The sequence below is a fragment of the Pelobates fuscus genome, chromosome 3, assembly GCF_036172605.1.
Source record: "Pelobates fuscus isolate aPelFus1 chromosome 3, aPelFus1.pri, whole genome shotgun sequence".
NCBI lineage: Eukaryota > Metazoa > Chordata > Amphibia > Anura > Pelobatidae > Pelobates > Pelobates fuscus.
The window spans coordinates 10,990,722-11,010,901 of NC_086319.1; the positions used below are offsets into that span (position 1 = coordinate 10,990,722).

Below are 20,180 nucleotides of genomic sequence, written 5' to 3' on the forward strand. Positions count from 1 at the left end.
ACCCATTCACACATACAGGGAGTGCAGAATTATTAGGCAAGTTGTATTTTTGAGGATTAATTTTATTATTGAACAACAACCATGTTCTCAATGAACCCAAAAAACTCATTAATATCAAAGCTGAATATTTTTGGAAGTAGTTTTTAGTTTGTTTTTAGTTATAGCTATTTTAGGGGGATATCTGTGTGTGCAGGTGACTATTACTGTGCATAATTATTAGGCAACTTAACAAAAAACAAATATATACCCATTTCAATTATTTATTTTTTACCAGTGAAACCAATATAACATCTCAACATTCACAAATATACATTTCTGACATTCAAAAACATAACAAAAACAAATCAGTGACCAATATAGCCACCTTTCTTTGCAAGGACACTCAAAAGCCTGCCATCCATGGATTCTGTCAGTGTTTTGATCTGTTCACCATCAACATTGCGTGCAGCAGCAACCACAGCCTCCCAGACACTGTTCAGAGAGGTGTACTGTTTTTCCTCCTTGTAAATCTCACATTTGATGATGGACCACAGGTTCTCAATGGGGTTCAGATCAGGTGAACAAGGAGGCCATGTCATTAGATTTTCTTCTTTTATACCCTTTCTTGCCAGCCACGCTGTGGAGTACTTGGACGCGTGTGATGGAGCATTGTCCTGCATGAAAATCATGTTTTCTTGAAGGATGCAGACTTCTTCCTGTACCACTGCTTAAAGAAGGTGTCTTCCAGAAACTGGCAGTAGGACTGGGAGTTGAGCTTGACTCCATCCTCAACCCGAAAAGGCCCCACAAGCTCATCTTTGATGATACCAGCCCAAACCAGTACTTCACCTCCACCTTGCTGGCGTCTGAGTCGGACTGGAGCTCTCTGCCCTTTACCAATCCATCCATCTGGCCCATCAAGACTCACTCTCATTTCATCAGTCCATAAAACCTTAGAAAAATCAGTCTTTAGATATTTCTTGGCCCAGTCTTGACGTTTCAGCTTGTGTGTCTTGTTCAGTGGTGGTCGTCTTTCAGCCTTTCTTACCTTGGCCATGTCTCTGAGTATTGCACACCTTGTGCTTTTGGGCACTCCAGTGATGTTGCAGCTCTGAAATATGGCCAAACTGGTGGCAAGAGGCATCTTGGCAGCTGCACGCTTGACTTTTCTCAGTTCATGGGCAGTTATTTTGCGCCTTGGTTTCTCCACACGCTTCTTGCGACCCTGTTGACTATTTTGAATGAAACGCTTGATTGTTCGATGATCACGCTTCAGAAGCTTTGCAATTTTAAGAGTGCTGCATCCCTCTGCAAGATATCTCACTATTTTTGACTTTTCTGAGCCTGTCAAGTCCTTCTTTTGACCCATTTTGCCAAAGGAAAGGAAGTTGCCTAATAATTATGCACACCTGATATAGGGTGTTGATGTCATTAGACCACACCCCTTCTCATTACAGAGATGCACATCACCTAATATGCTTCATTGGTAGTAGGCTTTCGAGCCTATACAGCTTGGAGTAAGACAACATGCATAAAGAGGATGATGTGGTCAAAATACTCATTTGCCTAATAATTCTGCACTCCCTGTACACATACACTCACCGTCATGCAAATACACACTCTCCTACATACCCATCCACACACACACACCCATCCACACATACACAAGCAGTCACCCTCACACATGCGCACACACACCCTCACACATACCTACACACCACACACTCACCTTCACACATCCATCATTTACCTTCCCACATGCACACATACACACCTCTCCAACATACGCATACACTCACCCTCATGCAAATACACACTCTCATACATACCCATACAAACACACACACACATACACACATACACAGTCACCCTCACCCTCACACATGCACACAAACACACACACACTCACGCTCACACATGCACACATGCACACATACACTCACTCCTCATACATACAAACATACACATTGGTAAATCTATTGTTATTGTGGGATGTGATTTAAATATTGCAGAGTCACAGAGCACAATCAGATCACAAACCCCTTGTTTAGAAATGATGTTTAGATGTAATCGCTGGTGGCAAAGCGCCCTTTAACTGTCTGTGCTGGCAGACACCTGGGTCCAATGCCAGCTGACATCACGCACGCCCCTCGCATGGGTACTTTCTGTACTCTCTATCTGGGTGACACGTTCCATTTAAAACCCCATGGAGACAGTAATAATGAGCGCTCTGCAAAGAATGGAACAATATTCCAATCACTGTGATAGTAGCGCAGGTCTGACGCTGTAATTAAAGGTTCCTATGTTAATATTAACAGACTGCGCTCAGTTTGCAGCTTAGCTGGGCTGTGCTTCTGTAAGACACCCGAGGATTCATTGTTAGTGCAGGTAATGGTAGCAATTCTCATCATCCATTATCTCGTCACTGAAATGACTCACACGATCAATTATTTAGGGGGAAAAAATCACACGAAATATGGAGAATAGAAGATTGGTAACAGACAGAGAGGATTTTCCAGTCACTCACACTCCATACAGCCTGTCACTCACACTCTACACAGCCAGTCACCCTTCATACAGCCAGTCACTCACCCTCCATACAGCCAGTCACTCACACTCCATACAGCCAGTCACTCACACTCCATACAGCCAGTCACTCACACTCCACACAGCCAGTCACTCACACTCCATACAGCCAGTCACTCACACTCCACACAGCCAGTCACTCACACTCCACACAGCCAGTCACTCACCCTCCACACAGCCGGTCACTCACCCTCCATACAGCCAGTCACTCACCCTCCATACAGCCAGTCACTCACCCTCCATACAGCCAGTCACTCACCCTCCACACAGCTAGTCACTCACCCTCCATACAGCCAGTCACTCACCCTCCATACAGCCAGTCACTCACCCTCCATACAGCCAGTCACTCACACTCCACACAGCCAGTCACTCACACTCCATACAGCCAGTCACTCACACTCCACACAGCCAGTCACTCACACTCCACACAGCCAGTCACTCACACTCCACACAGCCAGTCACTCACACTCCACACAGCCAGTCACTCACACTCCACACAGCCAGTCACTCACACTCCACACTCACTCACTCACTGTGCATGTTAGTTTTTCTCATAGTTTTACATATACTTCATTTAAACAACCTATTTCTTTTAAAAACTTGATAAAAAGGATTATTATATTAAAAATAGTTCTGAGGTGACAGTTGTCCTTTAAGCCACTAGTGACTGTGGTGCAGTCCACCCTTACCACCTGGAGGAGCTGTACTTTAGGAAAGATCTTCGTATGTTTTCCAAAAACTGCTGGCCATCTCTCTGGCACTCAAAGGGTTAATATCAATATCAGTCGGGGTCCGAGGTAGCTCTCTGCATTTACTGGGCCCATCTCTCTGGCACTCAAAGGGTTAATATAAATATCAGTCGGGGTCCGAGGTAGCTCTCTGCACTTATGGGCCCATCTCTCTGGCACTCAAAGGGTTAATATAAATATCAGTCGGGGTCCGAGGTAGTTCTCTGCACTTACGGGACCATCTTTCTGGCACTCAAAGGGTTAATATAAATATCAGTCGGAGTCCGAGGTAGCTCTCTGCACTTACGGGCCCATCTCTCTGGCACTCAAAGGGTTAATATAAATATCAGTCGGGGTCAGAGGTAGCTCTCTGCACTTACGGGCCCATCTCTCTGGCACTCAAAGGGTTAATATAAATATCATTCGGGGTCCGAGGTAGCTCTCTGCACTTATGGGCCCATCTCTCTGGCACTCAAAGGGTTAATATAAATATCAGTCAGGGTCCGAGGTAGTTCTCTGCACTTACGGGCCCATCTTTCTGGCACTCAAAGGGTTAATATAAATATCAGTCGGGGTCCGAGGTAGCTCTCTGCACTTACGGGCCCATCTCTCTGGCACTCAAAGGGTTAATATAAATATCAGTCGGGGTCCGAGGTAGTTCTCTGCACTTACGGGACCATCTTTCTGGCACTCAAAGGGTTAATATAAATATCAGTCGGGGTCCGAGGTAGCTCTCTGCACTTACGGGCCCATCTCTCTGGCACTCAAAGGGTTAATATAAATATCAGTCGGGCTCCGAGGTAGCTCTCTGCACTTACGGGCCCATCTCTCTGGCACTCAAAGGGTTAATATAAATATCAGTCGGGGTCCGAGGTAGCTCTCTGCATTTATGGGCCCATCTCTCTGGCACTCAAAGGGTTAATATAAATATCAGTCGGGGTCCGAGGTAGCTCTCTGCATTTACTGGGCCCATCTCTCTGGCACCCAAAGGGTTAATATAAATATCAGTCGGGGTCCGAGATAGCTCGCTGCATTTACTGGGCCCATCTCTCTGGCACTCAAAGGGTTAATATAAATATCAGTCGGGGTCCGAGGTAGCTCTCTGCACTTATGGGCCCATCTCTCTGGCACTCAAAGGGTTAATATGAATATCAGTCGGGGTCCGAGGTAGCTCTCTGCATTTACTGGGCCCATCTCTCTGGCACCCAAAGGGTTAATATAAATATCAGTCGGGGTCAGAGGTAGCTCTCTGCACTTATGGGCCCATCTCTCTGGCACTCAAAGGGTTAATATAAATATCAGTCGGGGTCCGAGATAGCTCTCTGCATTTACTGGGCCCATCTCTCTGGCACTCAAAGGGTTAATATAAATATCAGTCGGGGTCCGAGGTAGCTCTCTGCATTTACTGGGCCCATCTCTCTGGCACTCAAAGGGTTAATATAAATATCAGTCGGGGTCCGAGGTAGCTCTCTGCATTTACTGGGCACATTTCTGGAGTTTGTGATGTCAACATTTTCAAAGTGAATCCTCTGCATTATTTGTATTATTTTGATATTAATGATACAGAATGGAACTTGCCCTGAAACACATAATTACTGCGAGAGGGGGACACTACTGATCCTTGGTATCTGGTGAGGTTAGACCTATTCCTAACCTAATTAATCAGAGGAGCCCCACCATGACCGTACCCTGTACAGCAGCAAATATGCCTCCTAACCTACTCTACAAATACCCACTATGTGTATCTATATAACCGTGCTTTTACACATAGCTAAAATGTATTCTATATAATTATTGTAAGTCTGTACAAATAACATGTTGTTTTTTATTCATTTTTAGAAAAACAAGAGTTGCGACCAAATTTTGGATTACATCAAACAAGATCTAGGTCTCTGCCATATTGAACAGTCTAGTGACTCAGAGGACGGGGACCCATCACGTTCAAGGTATACAAAGTTAATATAGAAATCCCATAATATCCCTTAGCCCTTATTACACAATAAAAATATTATATTACAAAACTGGTCCAAAAGACACCCGTGGGCATTTTCTCCAAACTAAATCAAAGCAGTAATTGTGACTCAGGTGGCTTTGTTCTGGTCTGACACCAAACACTTGCTGGAGAAGACCATGTGGCTTATGCATCGCAGGTTGGTCGCAGGTAGGTTGTCAAATCATGCTCAAACTGTTTGACGTCTAACCTTGGGTCTTTCAATGTGCACAGAAGTATCAAAACAGAGAAACTGCTATGTTTATAAATGGGTTAATCCAGCCCTCAAATCCTCTAGTGGCTGTCTCACTGACAGCCGCTAGAGGCGCTTGCGTGATTCTCACTGTGAAAATCACAGTGAGAGCATGCAAGCGTCCATAGGAAAGCATTCATAATGCTTTCTTATGAGACCGGCTGAATGCGCGCGCAGCTCTTGCCGCGCGTGCGCATTCAGCCGAATGGGAGGATCGGAGGAGGAGAGCTCCCCGCCCAGCGCTGGAGAAAGGTAAGTTTTAACCCCTTTCCTCTCCTTAGAGCCCGGCGGGAGGGGGTCCCTGAGGGTGGGGGCACCCTCAGGGCACTATAGTGGTCCTTTAACTGTATTTACTGTATATGGACATTATGGCCAAGGCAGACATTCATTTTACATTCTGTTACAATTTTTAGTAAACTGCACTACTAGTAATGCCTTTATGGCCCTTAAAAATACCTGTAAGAAAGCTTTGTGACCATTTACATTTAAAAAAATATATTTTTGTGAAACCGAATGGATGTGATAACAATTGCATTTTTGCTTTGATACTAACATTTCAGACTCTGTGTGAAATATTCCATGATAAAGATATTTTATATAGGATGAATTAAGTGAAAAATAAAAACTGTGTAAATGTACATATTTTAAAATTTTAACTTTGTCTGCAAATCGATTTATACACAAAATTGCTGTGTTATGATATGTCTGTCAGCTAAGCATTCCTTGTTTCAAATAAATGGTATGCTAATATTTTCTCAATTATAAAGTGCTCCATATTGAACGAGTTCATGTTGATTTGGCGAGAAGTGGATCAAGGAAGACCATAGGGAGACCAACAAACACTGTCTGACACAGGCTACCTTGATATGGCTGTATTGTCATTATTATTATTATTCATATAGCGCAAACAAATCCTGCAGCGTTGTACAATACTAAAAACTAGTTTAACTGCCGGCAGCTCCCTTTAAATAGGGGATAAATGGTAGCTACAATTTGCTCACACAGTAACTAAGCGTAGGAATGTAACATCTATTTGTAAATTCTCACTTTCAGAGTCACATGTAACTGCGTTTGTGTGTGCGCACATGTGTGTGTATGTATACGCACAGACTTGTTACTATTCTTTTGACCAGGACAGTGACTTCTGTTTGTGACGCTGCGACCAGGATTATTATTCCAAGTAGCTGGATGTCTTATGCCGTGACATGTCAGGGAGATAGTGGTTTTACGTCACACGTGTCATCCTTACACTGTCTGACTCCCAATTACAGGAGGATCTCGATCTGACACTCACTGAATAATCCTGCTTCGAAATACTAGCTTGGCTCCTTTAATACCCACACTGCCTTTTAGTCATCCGGCGAAATATCTATAAATATATATAGAGACTGAATGCATCCATGTCTACTTTATACATGAATCCAATGAGTCAATAATCGCAAACCGAATCGCTTTTCTTTTACGTAAATACCAGCCCACAGTTTTCCATATAAAGCAAAATCTGAATGTGGATAAAAACATCTAAAATGGGGATTTTTAAAGAAAATTCATGCTTCTAAAGATATTCTTCAATGAAAAATGACACACGACTTAGAGGGGCCCGTGAGTAAGTGTGCTACGCAAGGAATGATTGTAAAAAAACATCGCTTTCTCACTCCCACACCCGTGTTCACTTGCTCGCGTGTCATAGCTTCATACAATTTATTGACTTTAACGAGCAGCACAAATTCTAATATATTGGGGATTCTAGAAGATTTCCAGCGCTGGGATATTCTAATTAAACATAAGACAAAGTAATCCTTTGGATATCCACGGAAAATCGTTTTGAAAGAGCAGTTTAAGAAGCCATGCTGCAGTTTGACCGTAATACTCACAAGATAAATGGTGCGTTGCTGCAGAACACGCGTCAAGGTTGGTAGTGTCACAATACCTGCCAAATAGACACGGCCTTCTTACTTGATTTTTAACGCCAACGTGTCGTGCTCGTATCATTTTGGTGAAATTAAAGACACTCACAAACCATTCAACCTGTATTGCGCCATTCCGGTGTCATTGCAGATTATACTCACTCAATCCCTGCGTCTATTTAAGATGCAGAGACGCCCTCGCCATTTCTGCGACATTGTTCGTCCGTCTTTTGGTGTTGCAGAAGTGATGCAAGCCAATCACAAAACCGTAGGCGATCCTCACAGTGTATCAAAATAATTCAACATATATTATTCTGAATAAAGATTTTTTTTGGTATGCTATACGAGCTGTGGCTGATAAACTGTGAGGGTCTGCGAGCTTTTGTTTTATTCTACGCAAGTTATAAAAGATTGATGACTATCCAGTCAGTGATCACTAGTCGGAGGCTGTAACCGAGACACACCATTATGGTGAGAACGTTAGCACACTGAGAACGCATGCTATGGTTCTTAAGGACAGTGCCCCATTTTTTACCTTTCTTTGCTTTTCTATATCCCTGATCTTGGCTAGTCTCTCGTTACTGTTTACTTCTGTTATCCCTGACCTCGGCTTGCTTATGGAACAACACGAAGACAGGACAGGCTGACACCATTGATCATGCTCTCCTTCTTCAAACTCCTCAATCACTTGGTCTCTGTGACTCTTTCCTCTCGTGGTTTTCCTCTTATCTCTCCCAACGCTCATTCAGTGTCTCTTTTTCTAATGATACCTCCTCCCCTCGTCCTGTGGCAGTTGGAGTCCCCCAAGGCTCTTCCCTTCATCCCCTTCTATTTTCTATTTATACTGCCTCTCTTGGCAAACTTATTACCTCTTTTGAAATCCACTACCACCTGTACGCTGATTACACCCAGATATATTTCTCCTCCCCGGACCTCTTCCCTGCCGTCCTACAACGTGTCACTGCTTGCCTTTCTTCCATGACTGGATGTCCTCCTGCTTTCTGAAACTCAATCTCTCTAAAACTGAGCCCCTTGTCTTTCCTCCTCCTAATACTGATCCTCCTCTCTCGCTCTCCCTTCAAGTCAGTGATATCCACATCAGTCCATCCTTGCAAGCGCGCTGTCTTGGCGTCATACTACTTGACTCTGGCCTCACCTTTGAGCCTCACATCCAGTATGTTGCCAATTCCTGTAGATTCCATCTTAAAAATATAGCCCACATCCGCCCCTTTCTTATACAAGATGCTACCAAGGAGCTTGTCCATGCTCTAGTAATTTCCTGCATGGATTATTTTAACCCTCTCCTGATTGGTCTTCCCAAAAGCCGTATTGCCCTGCTACAGTCTTTAATGAATGCTGCCGCCAGACTGATTTTCCTCTCTAGTCGGTCCTCTCACACCTCACCCCTCTGTCAGTCCTTACATTGGTTTCCTGTATCCTATAGGAGTCAATTCAAAGTGCTAGCCCATACCTATAATGCACTGAACAATTCTAGCCCCTCTTATATCGCTTCACAGATATGCCACTTCTCATTCCCTCCGCTCTGCTGGTGACCTTCTCCTGTCTGCTGCTCGCACCCGTACGGCCAACTCACGCTTGCGGGACTTCTCGTTGGTGGCTCCCTTCCTATGGAATAGCCTGCCTACCGCCATCAGACTCTCCCCAAGTCTTCAATCGTTTAAGAAGTGCCTTAAAACCCATCTCTTTAGGAAAGCTTATGGCCTCCCAGAGTAACCTCTACCTCACATACCTGTCTCTTGCTCTCTCCTAAAGGGCAGCACTTTACTCTCTCCTCCAGCTCTGCTTCACTCCCACCTTATTTGATTGCTATTTCCTGTCCTAAAGTGTTTTATACCCCACCTCCTATAGACTGTAAGCTCGTTTGAGCAGGGTCCTCTTTAACCCATCGTTCCTGTAAGTTTTCTTGTAATTGTCCGATTTATAGTTAAATCCCCCCTCTCATAATATTGTAAAGCACTACGGAATCTGTTGGCGCTATATAAATGGCGATAATAATAATAATAATACTAGGACAGGACAGGCTGATAATGAATAATACGAAGACCGCATGGGCTGATAATAAATAATACGAGGACAGGACAGACTGATAATAAATAAGACGAGGACAGGCTGATATAAAATAATATGAGGACAGGACAGACTGACATTAAATAATATGAGGACAGGACAGGCTGATATTAAATAATATGAGGACAGGACGGGGCTGTTATTAAATAATATGAGGACAGGACGGGGCTGATATTAAATAATGAGGACAGGACAGGCTGATATTAAATAATATGAGGACAGGACGGGGCTGATATTAAATAATGAGGACAGGACAGGCTGATATTAAATAATATGAGGACAGGACGGGGCTGTTATTAAATAATATGAGGACAGGCTAATATTAAAGAATATGAGGACAGGACGGGGCTTATATTAAATAATATGAGGACAGGACGGGGATGATATTAAATAATATAAGGACAGGACGGGGCTGATATTAAATAATATGAGGACAGGACAGGCTGATATTAAATAATATGAGGACAGGACAGGCTGTCACAGGATCTCACACAGGAGAAGGTGGTCCCCAAATCCTGAAAGCCCAGCACAAGTAGGGAAGGGCACTCTGCTTGTAGCTAATCCAGTAGTTTCATTTTAATACTTTAACATTATTATAGATTAATAAGAAAGTTAATGGAAGGTCTGTGGAGGTATATTTGGGATAATATAAAATGTGACCCACCCATGTTAATGCCCACCCATGTTAATTTAGGATAAGAACACAAGTTTCACCATTTCTCAAGCACTATATGTAGGATAAATTGGTAAGCAATATTTGGGGAGCATTAACTGTAATATTTAGGGAGCATTAACATCATTATATGGGGAGCATTAACTGCAATATTTGGGGAGCATTAACTGCAATATTTGGGGAGCATTAGTAAAGTGAGTCCATACCTTGATTTCCATTTGACAAATAAAGTATCTCTGGCGGGTTACTTTACCTTACAGTTGTCTCAGAATTACCACCTGAACCTCTCTGAAATAGGGAACACTTATATGGGTTCATGCTGCCCCTTCACACACAAACAAAGCATTAATCATTTTTGGACTGTCTGGAAAACAATATCTCTGCAAGGAAACGGGCTTTGTGTGCCGAGCAAACTTTAAAGTATTTTCACGAGGGCCATTTTATCCGCAACTGGCCAGCCGTACCATGGGGACCACACAGGAACATCACTGGTGGAACCAAACCCAACAATGGTTCTTCTCCCACCTTGAACTGGAATTTCTTATTGTAGATGTAGCCGGTAAATGAAACGGTATCATCTGTGTCTTAGAAAGGTTTAATTTGTAAACACGAAATCCACTCACAGTCACCTAACAGAGCAGGCAGAGATGGACAGGATACATGGGAAGGGATCCTTCGTACATTCTCAGATTGGGAGCTTGTTTGGCCATCTTCACCTCCTGTCCCTGTCAGCGTTACTTAGTATGTAGTATTTGTTATATCCAGAATGTATTATTGTAAGCACAGCAGGATATGTTGGTGCTATATAGATGCAAATTATAATAATAATATTAAATGTTGATTAATACATGTTTGTATTGTGGGGTTATTTATGGGATGATAATATTATACAGTCGAGAATAAAATAATAATAATATGTAACATGCGTGATAATAATCAGTGAATATTTAGTATAACATAAGTATGCAATACAGTGGAATGACTTACAATATTTATGGGGTACTTCACAGACAGCAAAAAGCCATAAAACCTTGGCTAACAGTTAGATCAACTGAGTAACCCTTTCAATGCTGGCTAGATCCTCCTAGGCATATAATATCCTATTCTCATGTAATTTTCAATTAAAAAAACATTCAAACCAGCTCATTAATCATTTCCTGGACCCATCCAATAAGAATAATCTACCAGATTTTTACAAAAGCCGAATTTGAATTTGCCTAAAAGATATCTTATCTTATTTTAGAGCAAATCAATACACCTGGATAAAAACAGCGGTATGCTAACACGTGATAATATCACATTAATATATAATTATTCTCAATTCCACCTGCAGAATGGAATGTTTATAACTATATATTCTTTAGTTAACTAAGATTTCTAAATATTGAAATCTGCCGTGATTTTTCCAGTCATATATTATGCTATTTAGATTTTAATTAATTTAGATTAATTAAATAAAACCAGCATAATTACCAGTTATGTAGATGTTCTCATCAGATGAGTAGGTAGTCCCAGGAACTTGAATACGAGTATGATTGGTTGTATGGAGGTGTGTAAGTAATAGAGAAAAGTGATGTTGGTTAGAAAGTAATAGTAAAATTCTAAGTGTCAAGGAGTGTTTCTTGAGTTGTGTCCAAGAGAGTCTGAGTGTTAGTTAGTCCCAGAGTGTCCTGAATATCTGTCCTGGATCTCTCTGAATGTCCGAATCTGAAAGCCCAAACTAACCTCTCTCTTCCCTTTGTCCTAACTTTTTAAAGGGCCAGACTCTCTGTACGTCATTAGTTGGTAGAACCAATAGGATACTGAAGGTGTGGTCAACCTGCAGATCGCAATTTTGATTTTTCGTCCATAGAGGGCAGTCTCGCCTCAGTAAACCTTCCTATCCAGGAAAGAGTTAACTTTTCCTGATGACGATTTTGACGTAATTTGGCTTATCTAAAATGACTACCATAACTTAAATTTGCTGTCAGTTCAAAGCGTTTGCCTCAGTCTTTGTGGCAACGACTTTGATCGTAATTTCTAGTATTTACATGTCTAAACTCAATTTCACCCCTTACTTACAATGGGACCTTGTAAAATGAATTACTTAGTCTTCTCTGTCACTAGTGTCTGTGTTTAAAATTATTTCTATTCCATTAACATTTAAACAGAGCATTCCCTCCCCCTGCTTCATTGCTTATCACTTGGCTTGTTTACATAATGCATTCCTTAGCTCAGGCTAGTGGCTAGTGTTACTAAAAGCAATGAAATACATTTTGTGTTTGTCTTGCCTGAAATCCAAAATGGAGTCCACTCTGTTCTGAGTGACTCTGGCAACATACACTTTTAATTTCTATCTTAGTACAAAATGTCTGCCGATATAAATATCCTGACAGTATGTTTTATAATTTATTATCCATCTCTCCCACTCTATATATTATAGGTGTGTGCTTGGCACACACAAACATACACATCACTCACAGCTATACACATATTACACGTAGTCAGCCTTACACATCGCACACACACAGCTACAACACTCACAGCCGCCCTACACCTACACAAGACACATACCCACACCACACATCCACTCAACTTTTAATAAATATTGTCATTACATAACAACAAAAATTAACACAGGGGAATCATTTCCTGGTTCACACCCTAATGATATGGGCTGTGCATGCCTATGATATACAAACATATAGACGGAAGGGATATCGGCCTTCCTCGCACTGCAAGTCATCGTTTGCTCGACAGGGATACATTGTTACTCACCAATGGCTAGGGGGAATGTTGAGCCCTGATCTGTATAATCCATTCACTCTAGGAGTTCCCTGTCAGTTAAATATCATACCATTCTCCTTCTCATAATTACTGTTAATGCTATTTTCAGTTTCTTAATACTTTCTTTTTAAAACACATTTCAGTTCCCTGTCTGGGAAAAGTCTTCCGACATCTGTGAATGGAAAACGAATGAAAAAAATATCAGACAAGAAACTGAGATCAAATGAAGAAATTGGGGAAGAAATGGAGTGGAAGAGAGCAAAACAAAAAGTATGTCTATTTTGGCACAATGGGAGGTGTCCAAACGTTAGTTACCCAGAGGGCAAAGCATCATGGGTGCTGAAGTTCTGCAATAATTGGTGATCAAACTTGTGGACATTCAGTTGACATGATCTCCATGATTAGATTTAAAGGAACACTATAGTGGGAGGAATACAAAACTCCTCCATTGCACCCCAAGTTAAAGTTCAATTAACAGAGCAGGAGACCTCTAAAGAAAACACACTGTGCTGTTATATCTGCAAATAGGACCATTTTCTCGTGTAGGCAGTGTCCATCACATGCAGGGAGGTGTGGCTAGGGCTGCATAAACAGACACAAAAGTGGTTTAACTCCTAAATGGCAGAGAAGTGAGCAGTGAGACTGCAGGGGCATGATTTAAACTACAAAACTGCTTCATTGTTGTTTTGGTCTTTAGACTATCCTTTTGAAAACGAAAGTGAGCTGCATATTGTACTTCACCTTTTGTAACATGTAATTCTACACACAGAGCCTTTCTGGGCCATGACACCAGTTACTACATTGCTGCTGCTACGGCCTGTAACATGACAGAGAATAGACTAACAGACAGTGATTTTCCCAAATAGGCCTTACATCAGGAAAAACAGAATAATCTCATATTATTAATGTTTATAAAGCTTCCAGATATTCTGCCGAGCCGTATAATAGAATGATTCTTTGCTTCGTCCCCTAGATTGAGCAGTTTCTGGATTTCCCAGCAATGATTTCAGATTTGTCTCTTAGGTAAGATATTCCTAATAACGAAATTAATATAAAACGGAAATAACCGCTGGTATTTACTGATTTGCTGTTAGTGACACCGGTATTTCCTTTGATGTTTGTACCCCATTTAAATCCAGTCATTTAAAGCTTTATATGTTATTTACGTATTTATTCAATGTTTTCTGATCTGTGAAATGTTTTCCAATTAGATATTATCTACCCCGTTTCGTGGTGTTTAAACTTTAACATGGTTTAGTCAGCTAACTATTAATGGGATTATATGGCATTATACATGTTCTCCTGGAGCTAATGTGAAATGGGGGACCCATCGTTGTCAACTTTAATCACCCCAATTTACTCCAACCAATGGGACCCCTCTAAATTCAAAGCATGAGGGTCTCCGATAAACTCATTGTAGTATTTGGTGGAAGTCAAGAAGGGGCTCCGCTCAAAGAATTAATGGGAAATTAAATCAGTTCATTACAGTAAACGAAGACTTAACGGGACACTATGGTCACCAAAACAACTTTAGTTTAATGAAAGCAGTTTTGGTGTATAGATCATGCCCCTGCAGTCTCACTGCTTAATTCTCAGCCATTTAGGAGTTAAATCACTTTTGTTTCTGTTTATGCAGCCCCATGGCTGTGACGGACACAGCCTACATGAAAACAAAATGGTTTCATTTTCAATAAGTTAATGATGTTAATTTGCTTTAGAAGTTTTATCTCATTCTCTGTAAATTGAACCTTAATCACACACAGGAGGCTCCTGCAGGGTCTAAAAGGCCATTAACAGAGCAGGAAATAATAAATTATGAATAAGCAGTGTAAACATTAGAGCGCTCTTTACAGGAAGAGTTTAGGAAGGCTGTGTAAGTCACATGTGGGAAGGCGTGACTAGGGCTGCATAAACAAAGTGATTGAACTCCTAAATGGCAGAGAATTGAGCAGTGAGACTGTAGGGGCATGATCTATACAGCAACACTGCTTCATTAAGCTAAAGTTGTTTCGATGCCTACTGTGACAGATCCATCTGTACAGACTAAGATTGCTGGTTCGTCTGTTTGCCTCCCTTTCATTTAATTGCCTGTCCGTATGCCCCTGTTCGTGTGTTTCCTAAGTACCGATTGAAACTACCGAACGGACGGCCACCCAGGAGAGGAGTGTGCTGCTGGTTAACCTCTTGGCCCCAATTAGAACGTTGTGGTTGACCGCAGACACCTCTCCATTCCATCCGTATGGGGGGTCGTGGTTCGTATGCCGACCACGAGGCGGCGGCCATTTTGGGACACGCAACGGCTCAGCGGTGTTCGGCGAGGATTCTATGGAACTAATAACGGACACTTTATCTACCGAACACCGCTGAAGACTACCGACCGCCCTTCTATTTCGTCGAGGCATACGAACCCCGGTCTGTTCGGGAGTTTGTAACGTACACATGGACTTAACCCAGATAGCCATCCCATGGAGTCAATCGTATACCGAAAGACTTGTGAAAGACTTTGACTCCATGGCGATTGAACTGTGTACATTGGATCTGAGCGCTATTCGGTAGAAATATGCACTCAGATCCAGGCTATCTGGGGATACGTTACACGAAGCACATACATTCGGTATTTTCAGAATTATGTATTTTATTGTATTTTTATTGTTATACTTAAAATGGCGATTTGCCTCTATCCCTGGAGATAATTAGGTTTCTTCCCAATTATCTCCAGGATAGAGAGGAGGGATTTATGTGTGTAAAGGGGAGTGCTTATACCTAAGCCACTGCGATTGGCTACTGTCCAATATGTGTTACAGTCTTCTATCTGGTCCCCTAGGGGAGTGTCCACCAGGTGGGAGACCTGCATAAATACCGGGCAGGTAGCCCCCATTAAACAGAATCCGGTTTTACCCTTAAGACGGAGCTTGGTCTCGTTTGTGGGGGGATCGCTACTGGGAAAGTGTATTTCGTGTATTCTAGCCGTGGAAGGAGTACGGCTGTTTGGATGTTCGTGAGTTACCGCGCTCCCTTGAACTCCGTTCGGGAGTTTAGCGGTTGGCCGTGCAGAACCTGTATTCCTGTAAAGGGGGATTATCACCTAGGCGGCGGCTTCATCTATTTCAGCGGTGAGTGTCTTAACACCTACAGTGTCCCTTTAGCTTATGCTAGGCAATGAAGAGTCTATGCATAGTATACACAGTACTGTATCGTATATTATAATACTGTAGTATACATAGCAGTGTATCGTATATTATAATACCATAGTATACACATCGCTATATAGTATATTATAATACCGTAATATACACATCGCTGTATAGTATATTATAATACCATAGTATACACAGCACTGTATAGTATATTAAAATACCATAGTATATACAGAGCTGTATAGTATATTATAATACCGTAGTATACACAGCACTGTATAGTATATTATAATACTGTAGTGTACACAGCACTGTATAGTATATTATAACACTGTAGTGTACACAGCACTGTATAGTATATTATAACACTGTAGTATACACTGCACTGTACAGTATATTATAATGTTGTCACGGACCGCCTGGCACCCCAACCGGGTGCCTCCGCCAACCGATGCTTCTAGTGCTCACCGAGGACTCCAAGCACTCCACCAGACATCAGCACCATAGTCCCCACTTCCAGTGTTACAGCTTGGCTGGGAACTCACCATCCTCCACCCACCCTGGACCCAAGACCAGGATCCAGCTTCCAGTGGGTGAACCTCTCCTATTCCAGAGAGCATAGCAGGAACATCTCTTAAAAGAGCTAGCGATTATAATCCCAGGGGAGTATACAGATATAGCAATCCCCAGGGTAGATACAGCCGTTACCCCCACACATGAGATGCGACTCTATGTTGAGGGTAAGCAGGAATTCATTTTAATGGTGCCACACTGGGCCTTTTATGCAAGTCCCCAAGCAAGGTGTATGGCCACATGGACATTGTTGGTGACAGGGACACAAAGCTTACAAACCAATCAGAACAATAATTAAATGTACGACACTCTCATAGCAAACATACAATCCCTCCCCCTCTCCCTGTGAGATAATTGAGTCAGATACTGTATTAACCCAATTATCTCCAGGCAGAAAAAACACGTAGTTTACAAAAACCCCAAAGTACCATAAAAATACATAAACCCCCACAATCTGGATGACCACCATATCCAAAAATCACCCAGATCAGTTCAGGGGTTCAGGAATTCTATGGAAGTCCCATATTGACCGACCGCACACATGGTTTCATGTCCAAAACAGTTCCAGAGAATCAGGCTGTGCGGCCGGTCTACTTCGAGGATTTCAAATAATGTTTGAATTACCGAACGAAGCTGTTCGTGGATATAGTTAGTGTATGTCTCTTGTGCTGGGGCATCTTCTTACTGAACGCCGTTCGACTCCCTCCTTTCGAATAGCCAAACCTCCATGGAAGTTAAAGTTTTAGCGGTGTTCGTGCCGTCGACTGTCCGATTTGAATTCCAAGCACTCAACGACCAAACACCGTTGGATGCGTTCGACTTAACAAGATGTTTGAATGTCGAATGGTAGCCACTTCAACTCACTTCCACTATTCGGGAGTTCGAAGTGCCACTTTGAAAGTTAAAATTTGTTCCAGTTAGAAGTCCAAGAGGCACAAACAGAGTCTTTAACCCAAAGTTCACCACAGGACCATAGTCACAGGGCAGGAAGCTGGCTAACAGGCCCCTCCAAAAACCAGTGGTGAGGTCACTTTCGACACAAATGTTATAGTATCATATATATCCATCTGTTTACCTGGAACTTGCTGTGGCATATTTCGGGGTTAGGGATATATTATTTTGTTCAGTTTTTAAAATGTGACCCCATCAGAATGAAGGAGTTCCCCATAACAAACTATGAATAATATGAGAGCTACAAATGTTGCTGCTTCGCACAGCTCTGAGTAATCGTTTTGGTAATATTTCTACTAACAGAAGATGGATAGGAAGATTCATTTTTGTATCAAATCCCTACAGTCTGTTGAGTATGAAGCGAGTATTGTTGTTTATGAAATGTCACTCCTGATTTATATCTATGACAGAAACCATCCCCGCCGAATGGACTGGGACACACAGACTGGGAGGCCACCGGCACAGTCCGAGCGAGTGCCACACAGTAAGCCGATGAGTACACCAGCCGTCCCCATGCCAGCACTGCCTGGAGGCCAGTCACGACCTTTCCCTATTTCTAATGAGAAACATTAAGATTTCAAAGCAGCTTGCTGAAAAACTTGGACTTTGCAGCCCTCCCCACCGTTAACTGTGCATTGTCAGGAATTCAGAGTGGAGGTAAGAAACAAACATACTGAAAACAGGACTTTGAATTCAGTTTAAATTGCTGATAATTCACAGTTTAGTGAAATTACCTCACCAATGTAATTACACACATTAACAAAGGGGGCAGGAGGGACAATCATCCCCCAGATTGCAAGCAGTCTCACATCATTTTACCACTGATTAAATGCAGCGTGTGCTCAGCGCTCTATTGGCTCAGTACTGGAGGAAACGCCTGGCCAGGATTCTATGGGTTAACAGGTAACCATTTGGGCTTGGGCCGGCAACATCAAACACAAACATTATAAAAGGGTGGGATGGGGTGAGGCAGGCAGGGGGTCCAAAAAGATCCAATCCCTTGTACCTGGGTACCGGGGAAAGGCTGGTAGCCCTGACGCAACATTCACTTACTTTTGCTTTATTTAAAAAAAAAAAAAAAAATGAGGCTTCGAAAAATCTTTAGTTAATTAACTTTAAAAATTACCCGTTGGAGTAAATAGTAACATTTACTGTATGTCCTAGGCTAGGCTTCGATTTAATATTTTTGGATAAACTTTAAAAAATATTTTTTTCAACATATTAACACATCAAAATATATATCAAGTATAGAAATATATCAAAAAAGATCAAAATATTCCACAATTAAAATATTTTACAAAACATGAAATCCTTTTAAAAGTTTGTCCAAAAACAATACATAGTCCGCACTTTCGTCTTAACTTAGATAAACAGCCGGATGTAGGCTGGGGCTGATGGGAGTCAGAGTTCTGTTTCATTGCAATTATTGCAAATCAAGATTTCCAATAATTCATGCTATTAAGGGGAAAGTTTCCAATGCTTTGAGCATTTTACAAATTGAGTCAGTCCCAAGCTGGACTACATAATGGGGATATTGTTAGTAACTCATTTGTGCTATCCAGAAAAAGGCCTAATGTCAACATTTAACGGCCTCATTTGTCTAACTTATTCACGCAAATGTGCAGAACAACTCTCTTCTCCAACAAAACCCAGTATGAGAAATGGGGTGTCACTGGCCTTCCCGACCCGTCCGATCAATTAATCTTTATTACACTGATTTTCTATTTACTAGTGGGACCATCTAGAATACAGACAGCCAATAGGAATCAGACCTGAGATAAAAACAATATTTATACACTACACTGGCTCTAATGTCAGATTGATTTATGTAATTTTTTCTGTAATATGTAAAAATATGTTGCATTTTTAAGTAGCACATTGGCAGAATATAGTGTTTACCCTCTCGTTTTGTTTTGTGTCTCATTACTTGAAATTGGTTGGCAGTATTTATATATTTATATTTAAACTAGAGTAAATCATTAAATAAATATTACTGATATAATTGCTCTTTTTACTTTCTAGGTTCCGATTCCCAACACCAGACACAATGCGCTTTTCTTAAGAGACTTGTCGAAGAAATCACAAATGTCCTATTTAATGTCACAGCATCTGGAGACAGACACGATTTGTCCTCCGGAACCACAGCATAAAGAAAATGGGAATCACGGTGTCAGTGGAGACATCAAGGACTCGCTATCAACAGCAGAAAGTGTACCGAATGAAGGTGAAAACACGCATGCAAGCCGTCTCCTCGTCCGGGGTGAAACGCGTTTACATCAGTTCACCCCTGAGGGGCCAGTCATACAGTCTGAGAACAAGGATTGATAAAAATAACAAGAATAATGGATTCATAACTTCTGATAAAACCTCTGTACATGTGTTTTCTGTGTCACTATACAAACGCACACAATGAACATTACTTTATTACAGTGATGAACAGTATGTGCAGAGAATCAGTAATAAATATTTTTTATTTATTTTTTGCTTTCCTCAAAGGCGAATTGTAAATCTTAAAAAGGACTGAAACACACCCAGCTCCGTATCTTTCC

At 41.7% G+C, this 20,180-nt stretch overlaps 1 protein-coding gene across 1 annotated transcript in view; it reads left to right on the forward strand.

Moving 5' to 3' along the window:
* Nucleotides 1–19,781, forward strand: part of LOC134601582 (uncharacterized) — a 34,919-nt gene extending 15,138 nt beyond the window's left edge. Inside the window, exons 3-7 of the mRNA XM_063446106.1 lie at nucleotides 5,133–5,239; nucleotides 13,114–13,240; nucleotides 13,944–13,993; nucleotides 18,042–18,115; nucleotides 19,654–19,781. Coding sequence (XP_063302176.1) covers nucleotides 5,133–5,239; nucleotides 13,114–13,240; nucleotides 13,944–13,993; nucleotides 18,042–18,115; nucleotides 19,654–19,781 — 486 coding nt within the window. The remainder of the gene's footprint in view (nucleotides 1–5,132; nucleotides 5,240–13,113; nucleotides 13,241–13,943; nucleotides 13,994–18,041; nucleotides 18,116–19,653) is intronic.
* The last annotated feature ends 399 nt before the right edge of the window (nucleotides 19,782–20,180 follow it).